We start from the raw sequence: 26,482 nt of genomic DNA, 5'->3' as shown, positions 1-26,482 counted from the left end.
TTTACAGCAAGCAGAAAATAAACTGGGTCTTGTTTTGATCCAAACATTGATGCTTTAAAGGTTGTACACAATATTTGTTAAAAAGAACATATAAAAGTACCTTTTTAGAAGCTTCTATAAGAAAGAAAATACAAAGTTTAACCCCACAACTTTCCTCTTTGCTAGAACTGCAAACTACTGCTACAGTTTTAAATAGACTTTTTGTTGTTTAAACTATACATCCCCGAAAATCTAAAAAATTAAAGAAACGTGCATATAAATGATTGCATAGCAGAACATGAATATTAACTGCAAACAGTAAAGAAATGAAAGTTAGAAATACTATCAAATATACAAAGGTTCTAGAATCAATCCTTTAAACACATTCCACAAACAGTATTTAAAAACCATCTTTTGTTCTACAGGCAAGGCCTACTAAAACCAAAATTGAAAAAAAGTAATCCTCTAAAAGGAATCATTTCCCCACAATATTTCTTACTTATACCTGTAAGCAAGCAATCTAAAAATTTTAAAGATGCTAGCTTTTATTCTGAAATGAGATTGGATGTTTCCCTTTTATTGCTCCCCCCAAACGATCTCTCAGAGAAATGCTAGAAATTATAAATGGTTAGGGTCTTGTTTTCTTTTTTAGTCAGGTACTGCCAGGTACTGTACATTGATAATCAAACTCAGAGATGTGACTCCTAATTAATCTTTTTTCAAAATATTTTAAATTTCATGGCACCACAGAATCAGCTAGAATGGGAGTGTTCTCTTTCAACTTGCCTCACCTGAAATAAGCTGAGGTGTGAAGAACAAGCCTCCTTCATAAAGTGGTAGGCAAATTTTGATACAAATGCACAGACTGAGTGTTACAAGCATCAAAATTCAGTTCTTTTACACTATGCATATGCATAAACAAAATCTACTTGAAACAGTTTACTCTTGCTGCTTTTTAACAGCAGTAAGAAAACTAAGCAATATGACCAACTTTGCTCCTTAAAGTTGAGAGTAACTACATGAGAGCATTTTTTTTCCCCTTAAAATTATTTCTGCCATCATTGACCTGCTCAAATTTTAAGGTGAGTTCTTCTGATGTTTATATGTTCCAAATCTTCAAAGAAACCAGAAAGAAACAGTGAAGGCTCCATGTTTCAGTCAAAAACTCAATCTTTCCCCAAATCTTACTTAACCCAGTTGGCATCATTCCCCACGATAGTGGGGTTAACAAAAGAACTATTCCATGCTCTGTTATAAATTAACTATTATCACGGGCCTAGACATCTTAACAAGACAAAAAGGTCCACCCTGAACCTAAATGTGTCTGATCAGTCAGTGTTGTACTGTGGCTACAACTTCACTTTTGTATCATTCTATCTTATTAGCAAGCTACATTTCTAGTTAACAGTTCTACCAAATATGGATATGAAAGTTTATTTTTAATAAGACAATGTTGCAAATTATGGTCAACCAACATCTTTTCACCAATACTTCAAGCATAAAAAATGAGAATCTTTACAAAAATATACAGACACCACAAATTGGTAGCTGCCCATAACATTAAACAAACTGGACTCTTAAGAGTGGCTTCTCAACAGCATATCATTTTAATTATAACCATTTGCCTGGTACAGGGAAAACTGACAAGTGTTTTTTAAGCATCATTGCAATATTGTATTCCTGATAATTTAAGTAAACCAAACTATGAGTAAATGAATGATACATGACTAAAAATATCAAGGTTTATACTATCAGTGGCCACTGGACTTAGGACTAGTCCAAAACCTTGATCTAGATTTTGACCTAGACCTAGATTGTGATCTTGACTGAGATTTGGATCTAGGTGGTTCTTTTTTCCTTGATTCCTTTTCATATCTTGAGCCAGACTTATAATGTGTTTTGGAATCTGTTTTAGAGGTGCCTCTAGTTTTGGTGTGAGATGCAGACCTAGAATGTGATTTAGCCTTCATTTCTTTCTTGGGCTGGGACTTGAACCGTGATCTTGAATTGGATTTAGATCTTGAAAAAGATCGATTTCGGTGTTTGAATCTATCATTGTCGGAATGGCTTCTGCTACGCCGTGGTCTTCCAGCTGGTCTACTGTTTCTAGGACTATAAGATCTTCTATAGTTGTAATCAAAGGATCGGCTTCTTGATCTTCTTTCATAACTCCGGCTTCTAGAACGTCTGTATCTGTCATAATCATCATAGCGTGAAGAGCTGTATACATTCCTCCCTTCCTTGGCTTTCATTTGATTTGGAGTCTTCCGATCCCCCTGTGCAAACTGTATTTCAATTTGGCGTCCACAAATCCATTTTCTGTCCAAATTATGTAAAGCGTCTTTGGCATCACGGACATCCTCAAATTGAACATAAGCAAATCCTCTTGGACGGCGCGTATAGAAATCAAGTAGAACATACACATCAACTATAGGACCATAACGACCAAATTCTCTTCGTAAATCTTCGGACCTGGTGTCGTCGGCCACGTTCCTTACGAACAGAGACGTGTTGGGGGGGGTGCAGGTAGTGGGACACGACGGCAACGTGAGTCTCGGCAGGGGTACTAATGGGCTCAGTAAACCGTCTGCGGATCCGGCGCCGGATCCTCAGACCCATCTTTTGCATTTTAAAATAATGGTGTTCCTTTTAAAATCTAGAGCATTGTTGCTAGACCCCATTAGAAAGCTACCCCTAACTTAAAAAAAATTTTTTTTGTTAAAGATTTTATCTGTTATTTATTTTAGAGAGCAAGGGAGAGAGCATGAGCAGGGGGAGGGGCAGAGGGAAAGGGAGAGAATCTCAGGTGGACTCCACACAGCACAGAGCCTATCGCGGGGCTCCATCTCATGATTCTGAGACCATGACCTGAGCCAAAACCAAGAGTCAGACACTTAACCAGCTGAGCCACCGAGGCACCCCTAACTTTTTAAAAAAATTTAGTTATAGGGCGCCTGGGTGGCTCGGTTGGGCGGCTGCCTTCGGCTCGGGTCATGATCCTGGAGTCCCGGGATCCAGTCCCGCATCGGGCTCCTTGCTCGGCGGGGAGTCTGCTTCTCCCTCTGATCCTGCCCCCTCTCATGCTCTCTCTCTCTGTCTCATTCTCTCTCTCAAATAAATAAATAAATAAAATCTTTAAAAAAAATTTAGTTATAATAAATTGAGTTCATCCATTTATTTCACTTGTTTAAGAATAAAGTCTATATTTACATTACCCAAAATATACTAAAAATACTGTTATTTCATTCCAGATCAGAGATACTAAGTCAGCAGATCAAAAAACAACCCTCTTGCATTTTATTGCTGAAATTTGTGAGGAAAAATACCGGGATATCCTGAAATTTCCTGAAGAGCTGGAACATGTAGAAAGTGCAAGCAAAGGTAATTGATTAGTAACTATTTGAGACTATTATATTTTAAGTGGTAAGATTAAATAAACATTAATTTTTCTGTTTACTGATATTTGAAAAGCAGGAAGATCGTTTCCATTAGCTTATATTTGATAGTGTAGCACATTTAATGACCTAGTTTTTACTTACTTTATCTTTTAACATTGCTAGGTTATTGACGCTTTCACATCTCTGATCTGATAGTATGTTCATTCATTCATTTCATAAATACTTAAATATATATTGTTTACAAGGGAAGTATACCATGGGCTTTTGATGATATCAAAATGATTGTGAGTTCTTGCTTACAAATTTTCTAAATGTTCTATTATTCCACATTAATTACATATTAGTAAATATGACTGTAGTCACAAATGTGTGTTGTTAAATCGAAGAGCCAAGATATAGAAGTTCTGTAGAAAAGCAATTGCCAAAGAGCTGCTGCTATACTTATAGTGAGTATGATTTTACATCATATCTTACAGGTTTTTTTTTTTTTAATAAAGAAAATAATAGTACTATGGAGACATACTCCGTCTCCTATTGTTATTCTGGTCCTGGAACCACAAAATGAGACACACTGGATTAAATTAAAGAAATACATTGAGGGTTTGACTGATAATACCAGACCAGCGGAGATGACCATTGAACAATATTATTTTTTTTTAAAGATTTTATTTATTTATTTGGGGGAGAGGGGCAGAGGGAGAGGGAGAGAGAGAGAGAGTCTTAAGCAGACTCCACACTGAGTCCAGAGCCCAACGCAGGGCTAAGATCATGACCTTAGATGAAACCAAGAGTCAGAAGCTTAACCGACTGAGCCACCCAGGTGCCCTCACCACTGAACATTATTATACAAACAGTATTCTGGGTTTTATAGACATGCAGTTTCTCCCCTTTAATGAACACTAACAGGTTTATAAGGCTTGTAAGAAACTTGGAAAAGGTATATGCTTTTGAGTCCTTACTGAAAGTCCTTAGAGTTATAGAGAAATGGAAAATTTGTAATTGGAAATATGAGAAATGTCACAAATAAAGACAATTATTAGATCATTTCAGTGCTATCACTACTTTTTAATTGCCCTTTAGCGGAATTTTTTTCTAAGTTTTATTTGTTTAATACGTAGATTCAATTTCAGAAAGATTTTGAGAGTTCTATCAAGAATATGTTTAAATAAAATGATCTGTCAATTTTATGATGATTTTTAATTCCTAATTTTTAAATTTTCAATTCTTACATTGAGGATACTTTACATGAATATATCTGATAAACATTTTTAGTCAAAATAATCTGGAACAACTGTAATGAAATGTAGAATGAAGCTTACATCAGCTTTGAATTTTAAGTCTAAATACTAGCTTATCTATATTTCCATATTATATATCTATGTCTATATAATTTCATACACACTCTTAGCCACTATTGCTATTGATGAAGTCAGCTTATAGTGGACAGCCTTCTGAGTTAGGTATTATAAAGTTCTATTCCTAGCTATATAACTTCTTGGTTCTATAACCTTGAGCTAGTAATTTAAACTTCCAAGTTTTTGTTTCCTCATCTGTAAAATGGGAATGATAGTAACAAGATCACATGAGTTGACATGTTTAAAGCATTCAATAAAAGGCTTGGCACATAGTGAGTATGTAGCTGTTGCTATACCACTATCTGTATAGTAGTAGTAGTCATAATATTGATATACTACTATGAATATTGTAGTTGCTGCTATTGTCTTGTTAGAAGGGAATAATCAAAAGGGTACCTATGGTTCCTATAATCTCAGCTAGCTATGTATTATATCCAGTTCTATTTGTTTCCTGTGTCTGGGCTTTTGGTAAATACTTTCATATTTTTTTTTTTTAAGATTTTATTTATTTATTTAACAGAGAGAGATACAGCAAGAGAGGGAACACAAGCAGGGGGAGTGGGAGAGGGAGAAACAGGCTCCCCGCAGAGCAGGGAGCCCGACGTGGGACTCGATCCCAGGACCCCGGGATCATGACCTGAGCCGAAAGCAGACGCTCAACCGACTGAGCCACCCAGGCGCCCAATACTTTCATATTTTTATTTTACACTATCACCAACTTCTTTCTCCCTATCTATGTCAAGAGCAAAATCTCTCAGTTACATTTTGATTATTTCTGCTTTTCTGTATTCTTCTTGCCAGTGTTTTCAAAAGACTGTTGCCAGAAATCATCTTACTGTCTCACTGTTAGGGCCACAGCAATACCCACTCTCAAGTTATTTTGTCTAGTTCTTTTTCTTTCCCTATGAAATTCAGTCTCAACTCAAATTCTTAAGCGCATTCCACCTGCTTGCATCTCTCTTTCATTTCCTCCTAGGTCTCATTTCAGTGTGCCGAGACATATATTCTCTTGAGCCGTTTTATTCCTTTCTGATAGTCCTGTCTCTGTATGATTTCATGCTGCATCCCATGCCTAGAAATCTCACCAGCCCTGTCCTCTAAGACAACTGACTATCACTTGTAAAATCCCTGTTCAGAATCCATTTTTTAAAAATGTTTTGCTACTAGAGCCCCAGGAAGAAATACTCTGGAATTTAGTCTACAGGGGAAAAAAACGAAACAGGGTGAAAGGTCAAGCCAGTTACCTCTTATTTATAGTTAAATACTTTTCCTTGATATTTGAGTCTAACTTGTCTTATTAGCGTAATATACAGTTCAGTCTTGTTTGAATCACATTCTGTTACCCCTAGTACTGCACATAGCATGTATATAGTCAACCAGCAAAAATACATATAGATCAATACTATATAATAAATTTTGTTTGATGATGGACTGTCTTGATGTGAAATGTTCACCTTCAAAAATACAAAAAGTACCTTTCTTTTCAAACTAGAGGGATATTGATAAGATGAAACTAATTAAGTTAATGATTGAATTATAGAAGTTCATATTTTTTTGAGATTTATTCATTTATTTGAGAGAGAGAGAGAGTGAAAGAGAGAGTGGGGGAAGGGGCAGAGGGAGAGAGAATCTCAAGCCGATTCCACGCTGAGCGTGGAGCTTGACACAAGGCTCGATCTCATGACCCTGAGATCATGACATGAGCTGAAATCAAGAGTCAGGTGCTTAACCGACTGAGCGACCCAGGTGCCCCTATAACTTATACTTAGAGAACAATTGTATGACTATTCATAGCTTTTTTCTATGTTTTTGGATTTTTGGAACCCAAGTATCAATTTTGATAACATAGAGATCTTTTCTTCTGGTATAGCAATTAAATTTATTTCAGTTGAGTAGTAGAGTTATAGGCCTCTAACTGACAAAAAAAATGCCTTAAAGTGAAAGGAAAACTGAAGGTAGGAAATATGTGTGATCTGTGGAAAAATTTATTTTATAATCATGTTTATTCTTTAGCTAAGCTTCTAAAATTGTGTGTATCTTTGAATATGCAAAACTATGGTAAAACTTAGCCTATCTTCTTAGAGCTCTGTTAAAGATATTGGGGGAAAACATCATTTTCACATTAGAACATATATATTATGAAAGAATTCAAAATCCACATGAATTTTTAAAAATAAAACAGATGGCTTCAAAGAAATTTCACACTTGCAATAGATCCCTAAGGGTGTGTGTTCAATCTTCTCTTCATTTGGAGTACTTGGGTGAGAAAAGTTCATGAAGCATTGCCTAAAGAATGATACAATGGTTTTGTTTTGGTTTTGTTTCACTTATTTATCTATTTAGGTTTTACCAGGAGCAGGGAGGCAAGCAGGCAGGGTAAGGGAGTAGTAGAGTACCTAACTTTCTTCTAAATAGACATTCTCATATCCCTTATGAAGTTCAGCATCAAACACTACAGTGTAATTTTATTACAAGTGAAATTAATAAAATAATATTGCTCTGGTCATTTTATTTTAGATTAAATTAAAAATCTGCAGGTCGTCTCATTTACATTTGACATACCAATGAGCCTTTAGAGAGAAAAAAAAATGGTTGCTATAGAAACTCTGATGCCTTTAAAATATTTAAAATACTTTTTGTAAAAGATTTTATTTTTTTATTTGAGAGCGAGAGTGACAGAGAGCACAGGCAGTGGGGAAGGGGAGAGGGAGAGGCAGACTCCCTGCTGAGCAGGGAGCCCGATGCGGAGCTCGATCCCAGGACTCTGGGATCATGACCTGAACCGAAGGAAGACTCTTAACTGACTAAGCCACCCAGGTACCCCTAGAATACTTTTGATAAACCAAATTACCTCTCCCCTGATGATTAGTTTTAAAGATTGTGTGTGTGTTTATTTTGTGTGCATAATTATATATATAATAGATATATAGATATAGTATAAAGCATTGCTGGTTTACGAGACATATTTTATAAATTTCTTTATTGTTTTCCCTACCACTGTGACTATCACTTTAACTTTGAGCTTTACGGATTTTTACAGTTTGATTTAAAACCTCTGTTGTTTTATAGGTTGGCTGCAGGGATTAAACCAAAAGAGTTAGTAAAGTTTAATTAAAACTATTCCACTCAACATGGAAAAATTATATTAATGTATTTGAAAGCACTATTAATCCTAAGGTTTCACATAAATATGAAATGGGTTTCACTTCAGTTAAATTAGTGCCATCCTACAAAATAAAAGCTGTCAAGTTTCCTATAAAAAGTGTTAATTTCTTATGAATTAAATCAATTATAAATTTTCATGACCAACAATACCTTTTGATATCTGCCATCTTTCCATGTCATATTAGTAACTCTGATTAGCTATTTATCTACTCTGACTTCTTTATAAAAAGTTCAGACTAGAAGAAATGTTGTAGGGAAAATAAAAAGGGGGCACCGGGGTGGCTCAGTCAGTTGGGCATCTGCCTTGGGCTCAGGTCATGATCCCAGGGTCCTGGGATTGAGCCCCACATCGGGCTCCCTGCTAAGCGGGGAGCCTGCTTCTCCCTCTGCCTCTGCTGCTCCCCCTGCTTGTGCTCTCTCTCTCTCTCTGTCAAATGAATAAATAAAATCTTTTTTTTTTTTTAAGATTTTATTTATTTATTTGAGAGAGAGAGAATGAGAGACAGAGAGCATGAGAGGGAGAAGAGTCAGAGGGAGAAGCAGACTCCCTGCCGAGCAGGGAGCCCGATGCGGGACTCGATCCCGGGACTCCAGGATCATGACCTGAGCCGAAGGCAGTCGCCCAACCAACTGAGCCACCCAGGCGCCCTGAATAAATAAAATCTTTAACAAAGAAAAATCATTTAAAAAAAAAAGAAAGGAAAAGAAAAATCTAAAATAATAGCAGAGTAAAAAAGTTGGGGGAACAACAACAAGAAAAAGCCAAAATATTTTCCAAAATTCCAGAGCTGGCAGAAGCTTTAGACATCATCTCATCCCTGCTAAAAGGGACCCAAGATAGCAATTAGTCCATATTCATTATTTTATAATTCAAGAAACTGAGGTCCAGAATGATGAAGGAATTGTCCATGATCACACAACTAGTTTGGAGAATCGATGAAGGTTTGCAGATTTTGGAGTTACTTCATTACGTATATTTCAGCTCCACTTTTGCTTCCTTTGTAGTCTAAAATATACAACAGAGATTCATGCTCATATTGGAGTAAATGCTAACCAAATAAAAGATTTACCGGAGTGTAAATGCCACGTCCTCTTTGTAGTGGTGTCCAGTCTCTGCAGCCCCACTTTGACAGAATTACCCTCTCCTTACTCTGTGTCACAGCAGCACTTTAGCCTTATTAGTAATATTGTACATACCATATTCATAGTTTTTATTCCATTGCTCATTTTTCTTTGTACCTTCTGGATTTGTCCCTACAGTCTCAGTGCTAGCACAGCATCTCAGAGAGAAGTAAATGCTCAATAGATGTCTATTAAATGGAATCACTGTATATCATTGTAGTATAGCAGGCATATTTCAAAGTAAGACATTGTGGGAAGTTGACAAAGAGAGAACTGCAGCCCTAAAATACTGTTTAGTATAAATACAAGGGGAGATAAGTTAGAACAAAGAGGACACCAGAAATTAACAATATTTCCTGGTCTATATTTTTACTTCTTTCAAAAAGAAAGTTAAAATTGGAAACTATCAAGCTAATAACGGATGGGATCTAAACTTATGGAGGCCATCAAACCATAAAGGATTATGTTGAACAGTAAGGATTAAAATCTATTAGGAACTAATGGCAGCGAACTTTCTCAATGTTATATCTTACTAGCTGCTAAAACATCTCTCTCTTGTTCTAATTCCTGAGGGAAAAAAAACACTTTCATATTGTCTAGTGTTAGTTTTATTGAAAAATCTTTGAGATAGTGAACAAAATCCTATGTTTTTAGAGCATTTAACATACAGTGACTTATAAAACCCAAGATGTGAGAAAGTAATAAATTGTAGGATTTTCTAGCAGATTTAAACTTTGAATTGTAGTCTAACTTTTTAGAAGCACAGAATGATAATATACCAATTGACAAAATATCTGTAGAATTGACCTTACTTAAATGTTAGCAATGTAAATATAAAACTGAGTACAGGGGTGCCTGGGTGGCTCACTCGGTTGGGCGTCGACTCTTGGTTTTGGCTTAGGTCATGATTTCATGGGTTGTGGGATCAGGCCCCACATAAGGCTCCACACTCAGTGGGAAGTCGACATGAAGATTCTCTTCCTCTGCCTCCCTCCCCAACTCAGGCACCCTCTCTCTCTGTCAAATAAATAAGTCTTTAAAAAAACAAACCAAAAAAACCCTGAGTACACATCATACCACTACATCAGTTTTATAAAAGTAGTTGAAATTGTTTAGTTTCCTTTGGACTTTTTCATATATACTGTAAAAGTAACAAATAATTTTTACTGAATGAATTAAAGTCTATCATACTGATACCATAAATATATTACAAGATTTAAAGGAATATTAAATTTTAAGGAATCAAATTTATAAATTTTCCAGTTATATTTCTTTCTTCCTAACTCACTCACACCAAGTCACCCATATTTTTTTTAACAGTGAATTTCTTTAAAGTAAAAGAAACAATAAAAGGTCCAAAATATGCATAGAAAATGAATTTTCAACCTAAAACGTTAAAAGGATTTAGGAAAGAAGTCATTTTTTTTGTTTGTTTTTATGTGGTTTTTTTTTGTTTGTTTGTTTTTTTGCTGGTCGGTAATCTAGTCATTACCAACCAGTGTTTTCAATTCATAATATATAAACTAATGTTCATTTCTAGAGGAAAATGTTGAAAAAATTAATATCTTCAGGTAGTAGGGAAAGGAAGCAGAGACCATTGCCATTTGGATTTGAGTAAAATGTTTCAGTGTAAGTCAACAATTTTTTGTAGGCATTAGGCACATATGCATTTGTCAGGATACCTTAGCTTTTACATCCCAGAATCTTTTTCTGTTAGTAATTGTGTGCATAGCTTATCTGCCTCACATCCTGGTCCCTCATGTCTCAGAGCCTAGGATCCTGTTCTTTTTCCAAACAGAAATGCCACTCCCCTTCTCTCAGCCCTTGTGAGCCTTGTGTATCTTTTTGAGGGTCCAGCTTAAATCTCACCCCTCCATATAAAGCTTTCCCAGTTGTTGTGACTTTCAGTGGTTTCTCACTTACCTCTTCTACATTAGTACTTATGTGAGCTTTTTAGTTTGGTACTTGATCCTATACTGTCTTGCGTTACAATATAAAGGTTTCCATGTTTATGGATGCATCCTGGAATGATGCTTTCTGAAATAAAGTGTGATGTCATTAGTCTGCAGGGCAAAATCTAACATGGTAATGGTGTTGTAAATTCAGTGCTCTGAATGTTTATTAAACATCAACCTGATCCTAGCTGCTATCTTTATTTAGCCCAATAGTTAAACTTTCTGGGTACTTAAATTAGCTAAAGTATATTTGTAGATATTTACTTTTCAATTTCTCACACATTAAGCAACAAGTAGAAAACCAGGTCATTATTTTTTTTAATTTAATTTAATTTTATTATGTTATGTTAGTCACCATATAATACATCATTAGTTTTTGATGTAGTGATCCATGATTCATTGTTTTCGTATAACACCCAGTGCTCAATGCAGTATGTGCCCTCCTTAATACCCATCACCAGGCTAACACATCCCCACCCCGTCTCCCCCTCTGATTTTCCCCCATTCATTTTTCCCTTCCTTCTCCTAATGTCCTCCATGCTATTCCTTATGTTCCCCAAATAAGTGAAACCATATGATAATTGACTTTCTCTGCTTGACTTATTCCGCTTAGCATAATCTCCTCCAGTCCCATCCATGTTGATGTAAAAGTTGGGTATTCATACTTTCTGATGGCTGAGTCATATTCCATTGTATATGTAGACCACATCTTCTTTATCCATCCATCTGTTGAAGGGCATCTCGGCTCTTTCCACAGTTTGGCTATTGCGGACATTGCTGCTATGAACATTGGGGTGCATATGGCCCTTCTTTTCACTACATCTGTGTCTTTGGGGTAAATACTTGGGAGTGCAATTGCTGGGTCATAAGGTAGCTCTATTTTTAATTTTTTGAGGCACCTCCACACTATTTTCCAAAGTGGCTGTACCAACTTGCATTCCCACCAAGAGTGTAAGAGGGTTCCCCTTTCTCCACAAGCTCTCCAACATTTGTTGTTTCTTGCCTTGTCAATTTTCGCTGTTCCAAATGGTGTAAAGCCCCAGTGGGGGCTTTGCTGTCTGCCCTGTCTGCCCTCTCAATGTGGTTTTGATTTGAATTTCCCTGATGGCTAATGATGATGAACATTTTTTCGTGTGTCTGTTAGCCATTTGTTTGTCTTCTTCAAAGAAGTGTCTGTTCATGTCTTCTGCCCATTTTTTGACTTGATTATTTGTTTTTTGGGTGTTGAGTTTGAGAAGTTCTTTATAGATCTTGGAAATCAGCTCCTTGTAGTGTCATTTGCAAATGTCTTCTCCCATTCTGTGGGTTGCCTCTTTGTTTTGTTGACTGTTTCCTTTGCTGTGCAGAAGCTTTTTATCTTGATGAAGTCCCAAAAGTTCATTTTTGCTTTTGTTTCACTAGCCTTTGGAGATGTATCTTGAAAGAAGTTGCTGTGGCTGATGTCAAAGAGGTAACTGCCTATGTTCTGCTCTAGGATTTTGATGGATTCCTGTCTCACATTGAGGTCTTTCATCCACTTTGAGTTTATCTTTGTGTATGGTGTTAGGGAATGGTCGAGTTTCATTCTTCTGTACATAGCTGTCCAGTTGTCCCAGCACTGTTTATTGAAGAGACTGTCTTTTTTCCATTGCATGTTTTTCCCTGCTTTGTCAAAGATTATTTGACCACAGAGTTGAGGGTCCATATCTGGGTTCTCTATTCTATTCCATTGGTCTGTATGTTTGTTTTTGTGCCACTACCATGCTGTCTTGGTGATCAGTGCTTTGTAATGTAGCTTGAAATCGGGTAATGTGATGTCCCCAGCTTTGTTTTTCTTTTTCAACATTTCCTTGGCAATTCAGGGTCTTTTCCAATTCCATACAAATTTTAGGATTGTTTGTTCCAGCACTTTGAAAAATGTCATTGGAATTTTGATCAGGATGGCATTGAAGGTATAGATTGCTCTGGGTAGCATAGACATTTTAACAGTGTTTATTCTTCTGATCCATGAGCATGGAATGTTATTCCATCTTTTTGTGTCTTCTTCAGTTTCTTCAATGAGTGTGCTATCGTTCCTAGAGTATAGATCCTTTACCTCTTTGGTTAGGCTTATTCCGAGGTATCTTATGATTTTTGGTGCTATTGTATAGAATCGATTCTCTAATTTTTCTTTCTACAGTTGCATTGTTAGTGTGTAAGAAAGCATCTGATTTCTGTGCATTGATTTGGTATCCTGCCACATTACTGAATTGCTGTATGTGTTCTAGTAATTTGGGGGTGGAGTCTTTCAGGTTTTCCACATAAAGTATCATGTCATCTGCAAAGAGAGAGTTTGACTTCTTCTTTGCCAACTTGAATACCTTTTATTTCTTTTTGTTGTCTGATTGCTGTTGCTAGGACTTCTAGTACTATGTTGTACAATAGTGGCAAGAGTGGGCATCCTTGACGTGTTCCTGTTCTAAAGGGAAAGGCTCTCATCTTTTCTGCATTGAGGATGATATTCGCTGTGCATTTTTCATAGATTGATTATATGAACTTGAGGAATGTTCCCTCTATCCTTATACTCTGAAGAGTTTTAATCAGGAAAGGATGCTGTATTTTGTCAAATGCTTTTTCTGCATCAGTTGAGAGGACCATATGGTTCTCTCTCCTCTTATTAATGTGTTCTATCGCATTGATTGATTTGCAAATGTTGAACCCCCCTGCATCCCGGGGTTAAATCCCACTTGGTCATCTAGATGATCCTTTTAATGTATTGTTGGATCCTAGTAGCTAGGATTTTGTTGAGAATTTTGGAATCCATATTCATCAGGGATATCGGTCTAAAATTCTCCTTTTTGATGGGGTCTTTGCCTGGTTTGGGGATTAAGGTAATGCTGGCCTCATAGAATGAGTCTGGAAGCTTTCCTTCTGTTTCTATTTTTTTGAAACAGCTTCAGTAGAATAGGTATTATTTCTTTGAATGTTTGGTAGAAATCCCCAGGGAATCCTTCCAGCCCTGGACTCTTGTTTTTTGGGAGGTTTTTGATCACTGCTTCAATCTCGTTACTGGTTATTGGCCTATTCAGGTTGTCAGTTTCTTCCTGTTTCAGTCTTAGCAGTTTTTTTTTTTTTTTTTTAAAGATTTTATTTATTTATTTGAGAGAGAGAGAATGAGAGAGAGAGAACACCTGAGAGGGGATAGGGTCAGAGGACGAAGCAGACTCCCCGCCGAGCAGGAAGCCCGATGTGGGACTCGATCCCGGGACTCCAGGATCATGACCTGAGCTGAAGGCAGTCGCTTAACCAACTGAGCCACCCAGGCGCCCCAGTCTTAGCAGTTTATACGTTTCCAGAAAGGCATCCATTTCATCCAGTTTGCTTAATTTATTGGCATATAGTTGATAATAGTTTCTAATAATTGTTTCTATTTCCTTGGTGTTAGTCATAATCTCTCCCCTTTCATTCATAATTTTATTAATTTGGGTCCTTTCTCTTTTCTTTTGGGTAAGTCTGGCCAGTGGTTTATCGATCTTATCAATTCTTTCAAAGAACCAGCTTCTAGTTTCGTTGATCTGATCTACTGTGTTTCTTGTTTCTAATTCATTGATCTCTGCTCTAATCTTAATTACTTCTCTTCTAATGCGTGGCTTAGGCATCGGAAAACCAGGTCTTTAAAACGTATTCTTTAAAAGTGGCTATGTAAAACAAAACAAATGTATGGTGTTAGAAATATTATAATGGTTACTCTTGGTATGAGTTAATGACTAGATGAAAGCATGTGATGGCTTCTGGAGTGCTGGTCATGTTCTCTTTGTTGCTCTGGATCCTAGTTACATGGGTGTTTATTTTGTGAAAATTCATTCATCTGGTTACCTATGTGCACAATGTATGCATGCTTCAACAAAACATTTTTAGAAAGCTGGTCATTCAAATTTTTAAAATGTGTAATGACTTACAAAAAGTGAGAAAACTTACAGTTAATCTAAAAGGTCAATGTTTTCCCTTGTGCTAGTTATAATGATCACATGCATTGTATAAATATTTGCTGTCAGAGTTGATTTGATGTCATTGTAAATAATTATTTTTCAGCAAGTCATTTGTCACTTAAAGATTTTATCAAAGTGTCTTTTAGTCTTTAGAGTGGATAGGTAGGTTCTCTTATTTAAACCATCCCCCCCCGCCGAGCATATTATATACCATGTAAACATTCGGGGTGATCTTTCCATAGTTGTTATCAATATTACCCTAGCTTGTAAATCATTGAATCTTAACATGTCATGAGCACATTCTGAGTTTAGATTTTCACCAAGCACCTGTCACTGCTATCATTGCTGTCACTGTGTCTTTGGTTTAATGTTAGGAAATAGGATATGTGGGAATGTTGCTCAGTTTTATCTCATTCTGGATTCAAGCTCATTAGTGAAAAATTGAATATTCATACATCAAATATTGTAATTTGAGTGACTCTGAAATAAAGGAAGCACAAGGATATATTCAATGCAAGAGGTTAAAGGACTGACGTTAAGTAGTATTGTCAAGGTGAGGAGGGGAGAGTAAAGAAGGGAGAAAACTAACAGAAATGAAGAAAGAAGCAGCTATCTGCTGCCACAGCAGAGTCAGAAGAAGAGGTGGCTAGTGCTCTGAGTGGAAATTCCATTGTACCTCTAGGAAATATTGGAAAAATTGGTGGAATCTGCTAATCAACATGGTTACCATTACTACAGTTTTAACTACTACCAATCCTTTTGATGGATTCATCGATAAGGATGAGACTGGTTTAGGGATTTAGGGATTGGGGATTTGGGTAGAGTAAAGAACTGTATCAGAGGTACCTAAGCAGTGCCTCTATCCTCCACTTTTTACACATTTCAAATGTGGTTTGAACACAAGGACCACGTTGTAGGGGGCTATACTGCTGTTGTGATTTCTTGAATTTAACTGAGGTCTTTTTCTGGAATTTGGATTTTACATGTTAATGAGGTAAATTAGTAAACAGCAAATATAATACTTACTTGTTCCAATTTTATATGACCGAAACTGCTTAACAGTATTTCCATGTAAAACAGTCAGAATGGAGTTGGTATTTTTATTAGAAGATTCACTGAAATAGTAAGGAAAAAACTCTGACTCCTATTGGAAGCTAATAGCTTTGTGGCAAAGGATTCTGATAAGGTCATATCTGAAAGAAATACATGCTCAAAATAATATGTTCAAGGTTCAAGGATGAGAATCAAGAGATACGTATCTGAGTTTCAACTTTGTTTCTACCTACTTTTTGGATCATTGTTTCGTCATTTAACCTACCAGTTGCCTATTTGCTCATTTATACAATAATGTTTCTTAATTTGAAAAAACACATGGTCATATTTAGCCCACTTATTCCTCAAGGTGATTATGCTAACAAAATTAGATACTCAGTGTGGAAATGCCTGAGGAGAAAGGCATTATATATAAATAAATAGTTTATTATTCAAGCTGTCATGGAGATGTCAATTCCAGATGATTTCGATCAGGTTTTTTTACACTTGTTTAGTCCCATTTTTAAAGTGAAGATCAAAATCTGCTCATTAAATGACAAAGCTTTCTGAAATAATATATGATGTCATTAAATTTATTTTCTTTACATTTTTTTTTACTTTTTTCCATCTTGTAGTCTTTTAGAAATAAGACTCTAAAAACATGATCGCAAAGGCTCATCTTAGTTTAAATGATATCTCTAAGCTTTGATGGAAGAATCATTGTTCCAAATTCAAGAATCAGTTATAATATTTCCAATATCCTAGGATATCTTTGTCCTAAGTATGTATAAACATGGAAGAAAAGAAAAAGCTTATAGTTTTAACTGAATATTCTAAATAATTAATAGTAAATGTCTAGGGGAAAATTAAAAAGGTATGAATTTTGAATCTTATAATAACTAATAAAAATGATAATAAGGCATTTTTTATGTGCATTTTAAAGAAATGGATCCTGTTTGCATTTGTAGCAATATGTAGCTAATGTTTATGTTAGCTATTTCTTTTTCACTTAATTATGCATTTTTTTCTTATACCTAATAGTGATAATAATAACTACTACCATTTATAAATAGCTTACTAAGAGCCAGGTTATGTATTAACCATGGTTTTATACAAAAGGAGACTGAGTGTCAGAAGGATTAAGTAAAGTGCTCAATGTCACACAATTAACAAGGGCTAAGATTTTGGCTATACTTCTATATTCATTGTTCTTTTCAATATAACAACATTGACAGTAATAGCAAGAACACTGTTGAAAAAGATATAAAATATTAATTTTTTATTCATAAATTTAAGATAAACTGAGAAAACATGAACCTTGGTAAATTTTATACTTTGATAGAACATTAATTATTATAACTAGAAACACCCAATGAAATCATACAAATACTCTTGGTTTACTCTAAAACTATAGTAAACTGTTAAATATATTAAAATGGTATTGTTAGGATTTAAGGTTTCATTCACTTGCTTTTTCCTTCTACATGTCCTTAGAGAGGAATAACACACTCTGTGATGATGAACAAAGAATAAATATTTCCATTGCCCACCCTTCTTGAGGGATATGGTCATCAACTAAGCACATGTTTAACTCTAATAGTAAAAGTACTTTCAGTCTCTGAGTTGCACATTTTTAAGAATTTTAATTTCAGTATAATTAACATACAGTGTTATACTAGCTTTAAATGTACAATATAGTGATTCAGCAATTTTATACCTTACTCAGTGCCCATCAATAGAAGTGTACTCTTAATCCCCATCACCTGTATCACCCATCTCCCCACCCAAGTCCCCTCTGGTAACCATCAATTAGTTCTCTATAGTTAAGAGTCCATTTATTTATTTCTTTCTCTTTTTTCTTTGATTTGTTTCTTAAATTCCATATATAATTGAAATTATATGGTATTTCTCTTTCTCTTTCACTTCCTATTATACTCTCTAGATTCATCCATGGTCTTGCCAATGGCAAGATCTAATTCTTTTATATGGCTGAGTAATATTCCACTGTGTGTGTGTGTGTGTGTGTGTTTGTGTGTGTATATATGTGTATATATACACATATATATGAATATATATTCCACTATTTTGGTATATATACCACTTCTTATTTATCCATTCATCTATTGATGGACACTTGAGCATCTGTTGATGGACACATTCATCTATTGATGGACACTCCATCTATTGATGAACACATAATTTAGCTATTGTAAATAATGCTGCTATAAGCAAAGGGGTGCAGATATCTTTTTAAATTAGTGTTTTCATATGCTTTGGGTAAATTACTGGATCAGATGGTAGGAGCCTCCATACCTTACTCCACAGTGACTGCATCAGCTTGCATTCCCACCAACAGTGCCCAAAGATTCCTTTTTCTCCACATCCTCATCAATGCTTGTTTCTTGTGTTTTTGATTTTAGCCATTCTGACAGATGTGAGATGATATCTCATTGTGGTTTGGATTTGTATTTCCCTCATCATAATTAATGTTGAGCATCTTTTCATGTGTCTGTTGGCCATCTGGATGTCTTCTATGGAGAAATGTCTGTTTATGTCTTCTGCCCATTTTTTAATTGATTTATTTGTTTTGTGGGTGTTGAGTTGTATCAGTGCCTTATATATTTTTGATACTACCCCTTTATCAGATATGTCATTTGCAAATATTTTCTCCCATTCAGTAGGTTGTCTTTTAGTTGTGTTGATTGTTTCCTTTGCTGTGCAGAGGTTTTTATAGTAAAGTTTTACTTTTGTTTCTCTCTCTTCAGAAGATATATCCAGAGAAATGTTGCTATAGCCAGTGTCAGAGAAATTACTGTCTGTGTTCTCTTCTAGGAGTTTTATGATTTCAGGTCTCAAATTTAAGTCCTTAGTCCACTTTGAGTTTATTTTTGTGTATGGTGTAAGAGAGTGGTCCAGTTTCATTATTTTGCATATAGCTGTCCAGTTTTCCCAGCAGCATTTGTTGAAGAGACTTTTTCCAATTGCATATTCTTGCCTCCTTCATCAAAGATTAGTTGACCATATAATCATGGGTTTATTTCTGAGATCTCTCTTCTGATTCATTGATCTATGTGTCTATTTTTGTACCATTACCATACTGTTTTGATCACTACAGCTTTGTAGTATATCTTGAAATCTGAGATTGTGATTCCTCAAGCTTTGGTCTTCTTTTTCAAGATTGCTTTGGCTATTCAGGGTCTTTTGTGGTTCCATACAAATTTTAGGATTGTTTGTTCTAGCTCTGTGGAAAATGATGGTGGTGTTTTCATAAGGATTAGGGATTCCATTAAATGTGTAGATTGCTTTGGGTAGTTATAGACATTTTAACAATATTTGTTCTAGCAATCCATGAGCATGGAATATCTTTCCATTTTTTTGTGTCATCTTGAATTTTTTCATCAGTGTTGTATAGTTTGCAGAATACAAGTCTTTCATCTCCTTAAGTTTGTTCCTATGTATTTTATTATTTTGGTACAAACATAAATATGAATGTTTTCTTAATTTCTATTTCTGCTACTTCATTTTTAATGTATAGTAATACAACAGGTTTCTCTATATTTGTTTTGTATCCTGCAACCTTACTGAATTCATTTATCAGTTCTAGTAGTTTTTTGGTGGAGTCTTTATGGTTTTCTTTATATAGTATCTATATAGCATCATGACATCTGCAAATAGTGAAAGTTTCACTTCTTCCTTTCCAAATTGGATACCTCTTATTTTTCCTGCCTGATTGCCATGTTAGGACTTCCCAGACTATGTCGAATAAAAGTGTTAAGAGTGGACATCTTTGTCTTGTTCCTGATCTTAGTGGAAAAGCTCTCCATTTTTCAACATTGAGTATGATGGTAATTGTGGCTTTTTCATATACAGCCTTTATTATGTTGAGGTATGTGCCCTCTAAGCCTACTGTGTTGAGGGTTTTTATCATGAATGGATGTTGTACTTTGTTAAATGCTCTTTATATATCTATTAAAATGATTATGGTTTTTATCCTTTCTCTTGTTGATGTGATTTATGATATTGATTGATTTGGAAATATTGAACCACCCTTGCATCCCAGGAATAAATTCTACTTGATCATGGTGAATGATTTTTTTAATGTATTCTGAGTTGCACATTTGTATCCCTTGTTTTAAATATGTCACTTTTCTTCAGTTATCTATTTCATGGTAGTTTGGACATGTTTTAAATTAAGTTGTGTTTGTCCATCTATCTTTTACTATTACAATCCACACTGAATAGATGATCTTTAGAGGAAAATGAATTCTCTCAAACATTTCTATTTATTGTATCAGTTCATACCCCAGCTTACTTAGAAATTCATTAGAAATGATTAGTGATGATTAATAAAAGGCAAATTAATAAAAGACATTCTCAGGAGAAACATATTCCAAAATGTGCAACCTCATCAGTAATATAAGAAATGCACATAAAACAACACAATACAAGTTTTCAGGTTAAAACAAGCTATATCATGTAATCAGTGCTGGCACAGGTGATGTAGAAGAGGTACTTAATGTATTAATGGTCTAAGTTCAAGATGACTTCACCTTTTTGGAAAGCAAAATATATCAAGAGCCTCAAACTCATTGCAAATCTTTAGTGTGTCCTAAAAAGATGATCAGAAATAGACATCAAGACTTATGTACAAGAATTTCATTGTAACATTATTTATAACAGTAAGTAATTAGAAATATCCCAAATATCTATGAATTAAGACAAATAATAAAATGAATTATGGACCATATAATGTAGTACATTTTGGTAAAGTCAAGCCTTCAATGATCTTTAATAACATGGCAAATAGAATATACTAAACTTAAATAAAATAATATATAGTAGCATCCAGATTTTATTACTTATAATATACTTAAAAGTAATATTTGCTGTCAGCAGTGTTTTTATATTTTCTGTATCTTCTGTGTGGTATATACAGTTGATTCTTATTATTTGCAATAATTTTCTGTCATGTTACCATGAACACTGAATTAGCAACACCAAACCATTGTTCCTCGGGGGAATTACAGAGTTAGGTTCCTGGGAACCTCTGGTCACAATATTTTCATCAAACTGTCTGTACATACCCAAGTTTTATGTTTGTTTCTGTTTAAAAGCACCTTAATATGTACTGTTGATTCATTAACATTGAATTCACAGCCAATAGCACTATAACTCATGCCAAACAAAGCCTATTTAACACACTTATTTTCTCCATAAGGTATGTCACAGCCTTCTTGTACTTACGAACACTAGAAAAATTTGAGAATTATGAGAATTTATGAGAAATAGACTTACTGTTTTTTTTTCAAAGATTAAACCAACTGCATTTGCTGATGGATAGGATTAGAGTATGACAGTATGACTTAATCAACAATGACTCCAAAGGTTGTGACCAGAGCAACTGAAAAAAGATGGATTTGCCATCAACCGAAGTGGTGAAGACTGTAGAAGAACCAGGTTTGGGAGTTAAGAATGTCAGGAGTTAAGTTTCAGTTTGAGATGTATTAAGTTTTAGATGCCTATTAGATATCAAAATGGAGATATCAAGCAAGCATTTGGCTATGGATATGAATATGAGTCTGGAGTTCAGGGGCTAGAGATAGACATTTGAAAGTGATCATCACATAGATAGTATTTAAATCTATGTGAGTGGATAAGATCACCAAGAGACTGAGAGTAGATCAGGAAGAGAAGAGGCTGAAATACTGAACCCTGGAACTAGGGATCCAGATAACTGATAGGGTACTTTTGAGTGCATCACAAGGAGGACATCATTTGAGAGGGCATAAAAGTGCCTTGGACACTTCCAGCTTGTAGAAGAATTTAATTTGATTGAAATGGTAAAGAATAATGATAATTACAACTTTCAGATATACTCTGTTAAACCCATGTACCAGAAATTGTTCTGTTCTGCATATAATGTATCATTTGTATTACCTATGAAGGAGACTTTGTTTTAAAGGAAAGAAAGTACTAATATACTCATGTACACATACATGCAAAAAAATCACACACACACAAGCATTAACCCTGAAAATTACTTATTTCCCTCTATAAACTCTTTATCATCATGAATATCCATACATAGTTATTTGGCGATCAACACACAAAAAATAGTATGCAGCATTTTGGGGTTGAGAGGATCTCCAAGTGTGCAAATATTTGTGACCTAGAAATTCTTGTATTTTATATGATAATTTCCATTGTTTATTTTATGAGTCTTTGGTTCTAGTGTGTTCTAGTCAGAACTCTGAGTGTATTGAAATTCTTAAGAAAAATGCATTGAGGAAAGCATACATTATTTTTGTGGCTTTAAGATTCTACCACCATGTGTTGTTCCTCACTATATTTTTTTATTAAGGTATGATTGACAAAAATTGTATGTATTTAAGTTGTACAGTGTGTTTAGATAAATGTATGTATTGTGAAATGGATACTGTAATCAAGCTAATTAGCATTTCATCACCTCACATAATTACCATTTTGTGTTTGTGTGTGTGTCGAGAATACTTGAAATTTACTCTTTTAGCAAATTTTGAGTATATATTATTATTATCTGTAGTCATCATGCTGTATATTAGGTCTCTAGAATTTTTTCACAACTAAAAGTTTATACCCTTGGATCAATATCTCCTCTTTACCCCTACCAACCAGCCCTTGGTAGCACCAGTCTATTTTCTATTACTTTGAGTTGGACTTTTCTTTCTCTTCATTTCACATATAAGTGAGATCATGCAATATTTGTCTTTCTGTATCTGGCTTATTTCACTTAGCATAATGTCTTCCAGGTTCATCCATCTTGTTGCAAATAGGATTTTCTTCTCTTTTAATGCTGAATAATATGCCATTTATACAGATATAAATATCTATCACATTTTCTTTATGCATTCATCTGTCAGTGGATACTTAGGTTGTTTCCATATCTTGGCTACTGTAAATAATGCTTCATTGAACATGGGAGTGCAGGTATCTCTCTACAAGGTGGTGATTTCAATTCCTTCAGATACATATCTAGACGTGGGATAACTGGATCATTATAGTAGTTTTATTTTTAATTTTCTGAAGAACCTCCATACTGTTTTTCCACAGTGGCTGTACCAGTTTACATTTCTACCAGCAGTGTACAAAGGTTCCCCTTCTCCACATCCTCACCAACACTGCTGTCTTTTGAGTTTTTGGTAATAGTCATCATAACAGGTGTGATGTGATATCTTATTGTAGTTTTGATTTGTATTTCCTTGATTATTAGTCATGTCAAACATCTTTCCATACTGTTACATGTCTTCTATGGGAAAATGTCTATTTAGGCCCTTTGCCCACCTTGTAATTCAGTTGTTTGGGGTTTTTTGCTATTCAATTTTATCAGATAGATATTTATTTTTTAATTTATAAATTACTACTTAATTGTATTAAATAGATATTGACCCCTTAACAGATATATCCTTTGCAAATACTTTTTCGTATTTTGTAAATTACCTTTTCATTATGTTGATTGTTTCCTCTCCCGTGCAGAAGCTTATTTATTTTGGTTTTTGATACCTATGCTTTTGATGTCAAATACAAAAAATCACTGCCAAGACCAATGTCAAGGAGCTTTTACCCTGTATTTTCTTCTAAGAGTTTTATGGTTTCAATTCTTCACTGTATTTTTAATTTTAAGTCCTTTCAGTGTTGATAAGTAAGCACCAAGGGGGCAGACATCCCATCTGTTCTGTTCCCCGACTTATCCCTAATGCCTAATTCCTTGACACAGAGTAAACACAACTTGGAAGTCTGTTGTCAATCTTGATCTAATTGCATCTAAATTTATTGAATATCTTAAAGTGCCCTATTAAATTAAACAGTGGTGATTTCCTAAAAACAAGCAAGTACACAATCAAAGCCCCACAGATTTACGACCCTTTCTCTTTGGACCTTAATAAAAGTTAGCAACTCTTAAAAAATAAAAAATAAATAAAAGTCCCTTAAATACCTATTTGAAATGCCTACTTGTAACCAGCAGCTCTTTTTGAAGGGAAAACTGATGTGTGTATCTGAACTTTTCTTATTTTTGTATACATTAAAATATAGTCATGCTGAAGGGAATTAAAACAGGCAAGTAATCCCAGGAAATGTATGCACTTTAAACATAAGTACAGGACAAGTAGATAGCAAGCAAGGGTTTTGTGGTAATGATTGCTGTAACATCTTCCAAGACCTGCCACCTTTGCCATATGCAGTGAGCAGCACATTTCCGATCATTCTGCATCACTATCAGTGAAACTAAACAACTGTTCTTCCTGCAAAAAGTAAGCCAAACATCAGCCCAGCTCATTGCTTTACTTGAAAAATAACATTTACCAAAATCTTAGAAAACTGAAATTGAAGTATGTGCTTAGTATACTCCATCTGCATGTGGATATCCGCAACTGATCTTGAATTACATTTGGTACAGCTCTAGAAATATTATTTGGATTATATTGTCCTCTCCTAGGGAGGATTATACAAAAGTGATTGTTGACATTTTAATTTTTCTCTTTTTATGATTGTTTACAAAAGCAGCAAAGTAGGTGATAAAATTCTCCACATTGTCGTATCTTTAATGACTAAACTAATAGACATGGCATTAACACCCAGAAAGAAATATATTTCTCACCCTTGAGGGTTTTTTTTTAATGATTTACAAACACAATTTGAACTCTTTCATTATGTAGTCTAATCTTATTTTATAATAATATCAAAACCTCCATGATCTGGAATCTCCCTTTTGTTTTTTCAAGTTTTTATTTAAATTCCAGTGATTAACATACAATGTAATATTAGTATTAGGTATAGAATTTAGTGATTCTTCACTTATGTACAAAACCCTTTGCTTATCACAATAAATGTACTCCTTAATACACAACACCCATTTAAACCATCCCCCCACCCACTTCCCCTCCAGCAGCATTCAGTTTGTTCTCTATAGTTAAGAGTTTGTTTTCTGGTTTGCCTCTCTCTTTTTTTCCCCCCTATGTTCATCTGTTTTGTTTCTTACATTCCACATATAAGTGAAATAATCTGGTATTTGTCTTTTTCTGACTGACTTATTTCACTTAGCACAATAGTCTCTAGCTCCATCCACATCTTTACAAATGGCAGGATTCCTTTCTTTTTTATGGCTAAGTAATACTCCATTTATATACACATATATATAATGGAATATTATATATATATATGTATATATATACACCACTTATTCTTTATCCATTCATCAGTTGATGGACATTTGGGCTCTTTCCATAATTTGGCACTGGCTGATAATGCTGCTGTAAGCATCCAGGTACATGTATCCCTTCAAATCAGTATTTTTGTATCCTTTAGGTAAATACCTAGTAGTGCAATTGCTGGGTCATAGGGTAGTTCTATTTTTAATTTTCTGAGGAAACTCCACACTGTTTTCCAGAGTGACTGCACCAGTTTGCATTCCCACCAACAATGTAAGAGGGTCCCCCTTTCTCCTCATCCTTACCAGCACCTGTTGTTTCCTGTGTTGTTGATTTTAGCCATTCTGACAGGTGTGAGCTGATATCTCATTGTAGTTTTGATTTGTATTTCCCTGAAGATGAGTGATGTTGAGCATCTTTTCATGTATCTGTTAGTCATCTGTATGACTTCTTTGGAAAAATGTCTATCCATGTCTTCTGCTCATGTTTTAATTGGATTATTTGTTTTGTGGGTTTGAGTGGAATCAGTTCTCTCTATATATTTTGCATAGTAACCCTTTATCAGATGTGTCATTTGCAAATATCTTCTTCCATTGCAAAGGTGCCTTTTAGTTTTGTTGATTGTTTCCTTGGCTGTGCAGAAAGTTTTTATCTTGTTGAAGTCCCAATAGTTCATTTTTGCTTTTGTTTCCCTTGCCTCAGGAGACATATCTAGAAAGAAGTTGCTCTAGCTGATACTAAAGAGATTGCTGCCTGTGTTCTCTGGGATTTTGATGGTTTCCTGTCTCACATTTAGGTCTTGTCATCCATTTTGAATTTATTTTTTGTGTATGGTGTAAAAAAGTGGTCCAGTTTCATTCTTTTGCAAGTGGCTTTCCAATTTTCCCAGCACCATTTGTTGAAGAAACTTTTTCCCATTGGATATTCTTTCCTTTGTTGAAGATTCGTTGACCATATAGGTCTGGGTTCATTTCTGGGTTTTCTATTCTGTTCCATTGAGCTGTGTGTCTGTTTTTGTGCCACTAGCATACTGTCTTGATGATGACAGCTTTGTAATAGAGCTTGAAGTCTGGAATTGTGATGACTTCAAGCTTTGCTTTTGTTTTTCAAGATTGCTTTGGCTATTCAGGGTTTTTTGTAGTTCCATGCAAATTTTAGGATTTTTTGTTCTGGCTCTGTGAAAAATGATGGTGGTGTTTTCATAGGGATTGCATCAAATGTGTAGATTGCTTTGGGTAGTAGAGAAATCTTAACAGTATTTGTTCTTCTAATCCATAAGCATGAAATGTCTTTCCATTTCTTTGTATAATTTTCAATTTCTTTCATAAGTGTTCTGTAGTTTTC

The 26,482-nt window shown here is 34.9% G+C and overlaps 2 protein-coding genes across 2 annotated transcripts in view; one reads left to right on the top strand and one right to left on the bottom strand.

Annotated features, from left to right (window-relative positions):
* The window catches only part of DIAPH2 (diaphanous related formin 2), a 979,600-nt gene that overhangs the window by 559,372 nt on the left and 393,746 nt on the right, over positions 1 to 26,482 (top strand). The window contains exon 22 of the mRNA XM_044911596.1: positions 3,231 to 3,360. Coding sequence (XP_044767531.1) covers positions 3,231 to 3,360 — 130 coding nt within the window. The remainder of the gene's footprint in view (positions 1 to 3,230; positions 3,361 to 26,482) is intronic.
* On the bottom strand, positions 1,731 to 2,598 carry LOC110572073 (serine/arginine-rich splicing factor 10-like). The gene is made up of 2 exons (XM_044911888.1): positions 2,564 to 2,598; positions 1,731 to 2,532 (listed from the first exon to the last, which is right to left on the bottom strand). The coding sequence occupies exons 1-2, from the start codon at positions 2,596 to 2,598 to the stop codon at positions 1,731 to 1,733; spliced, it is 837 nt and encodes a 278-aa protein (XP_044767823.1).

This window comes from Neomonachus schauinslandi, chromosome X (genome assembly GCF_002201575.2).
Source record: "Neomonachus schauinslandi chromosome X, ASM220157v2, whole genome shotgun sequence".
Taxonomy (NCBI): Eukaryota; Metazoa; Chordata; class Mammalia; order Carnivora; family Phocidae; genus Neomonachus; species Neomonachus schauinslandi.
This window is presented reverse-complemented; position numbering and strand designations above follow the sequence as displayed.

What these genes read in the sequence shown, in the direction of transcription:
- LOC110572073 (XM_044911888.1), bottom strand. Translation starts at nt 2,598, where the DNA reads ATGGGTCTGAGGATCCGGCGCCGGATCCGCAGACG. An exon ending in CGGCGCCGGATCCGCAGACG is followed by an intron (nt 2,533 to 2,563) that starts GTTTACTGAGCC and finishes ACCCCTGCCGAG; the next exon opens with ACTCACGTTGCCGTCGTGTC.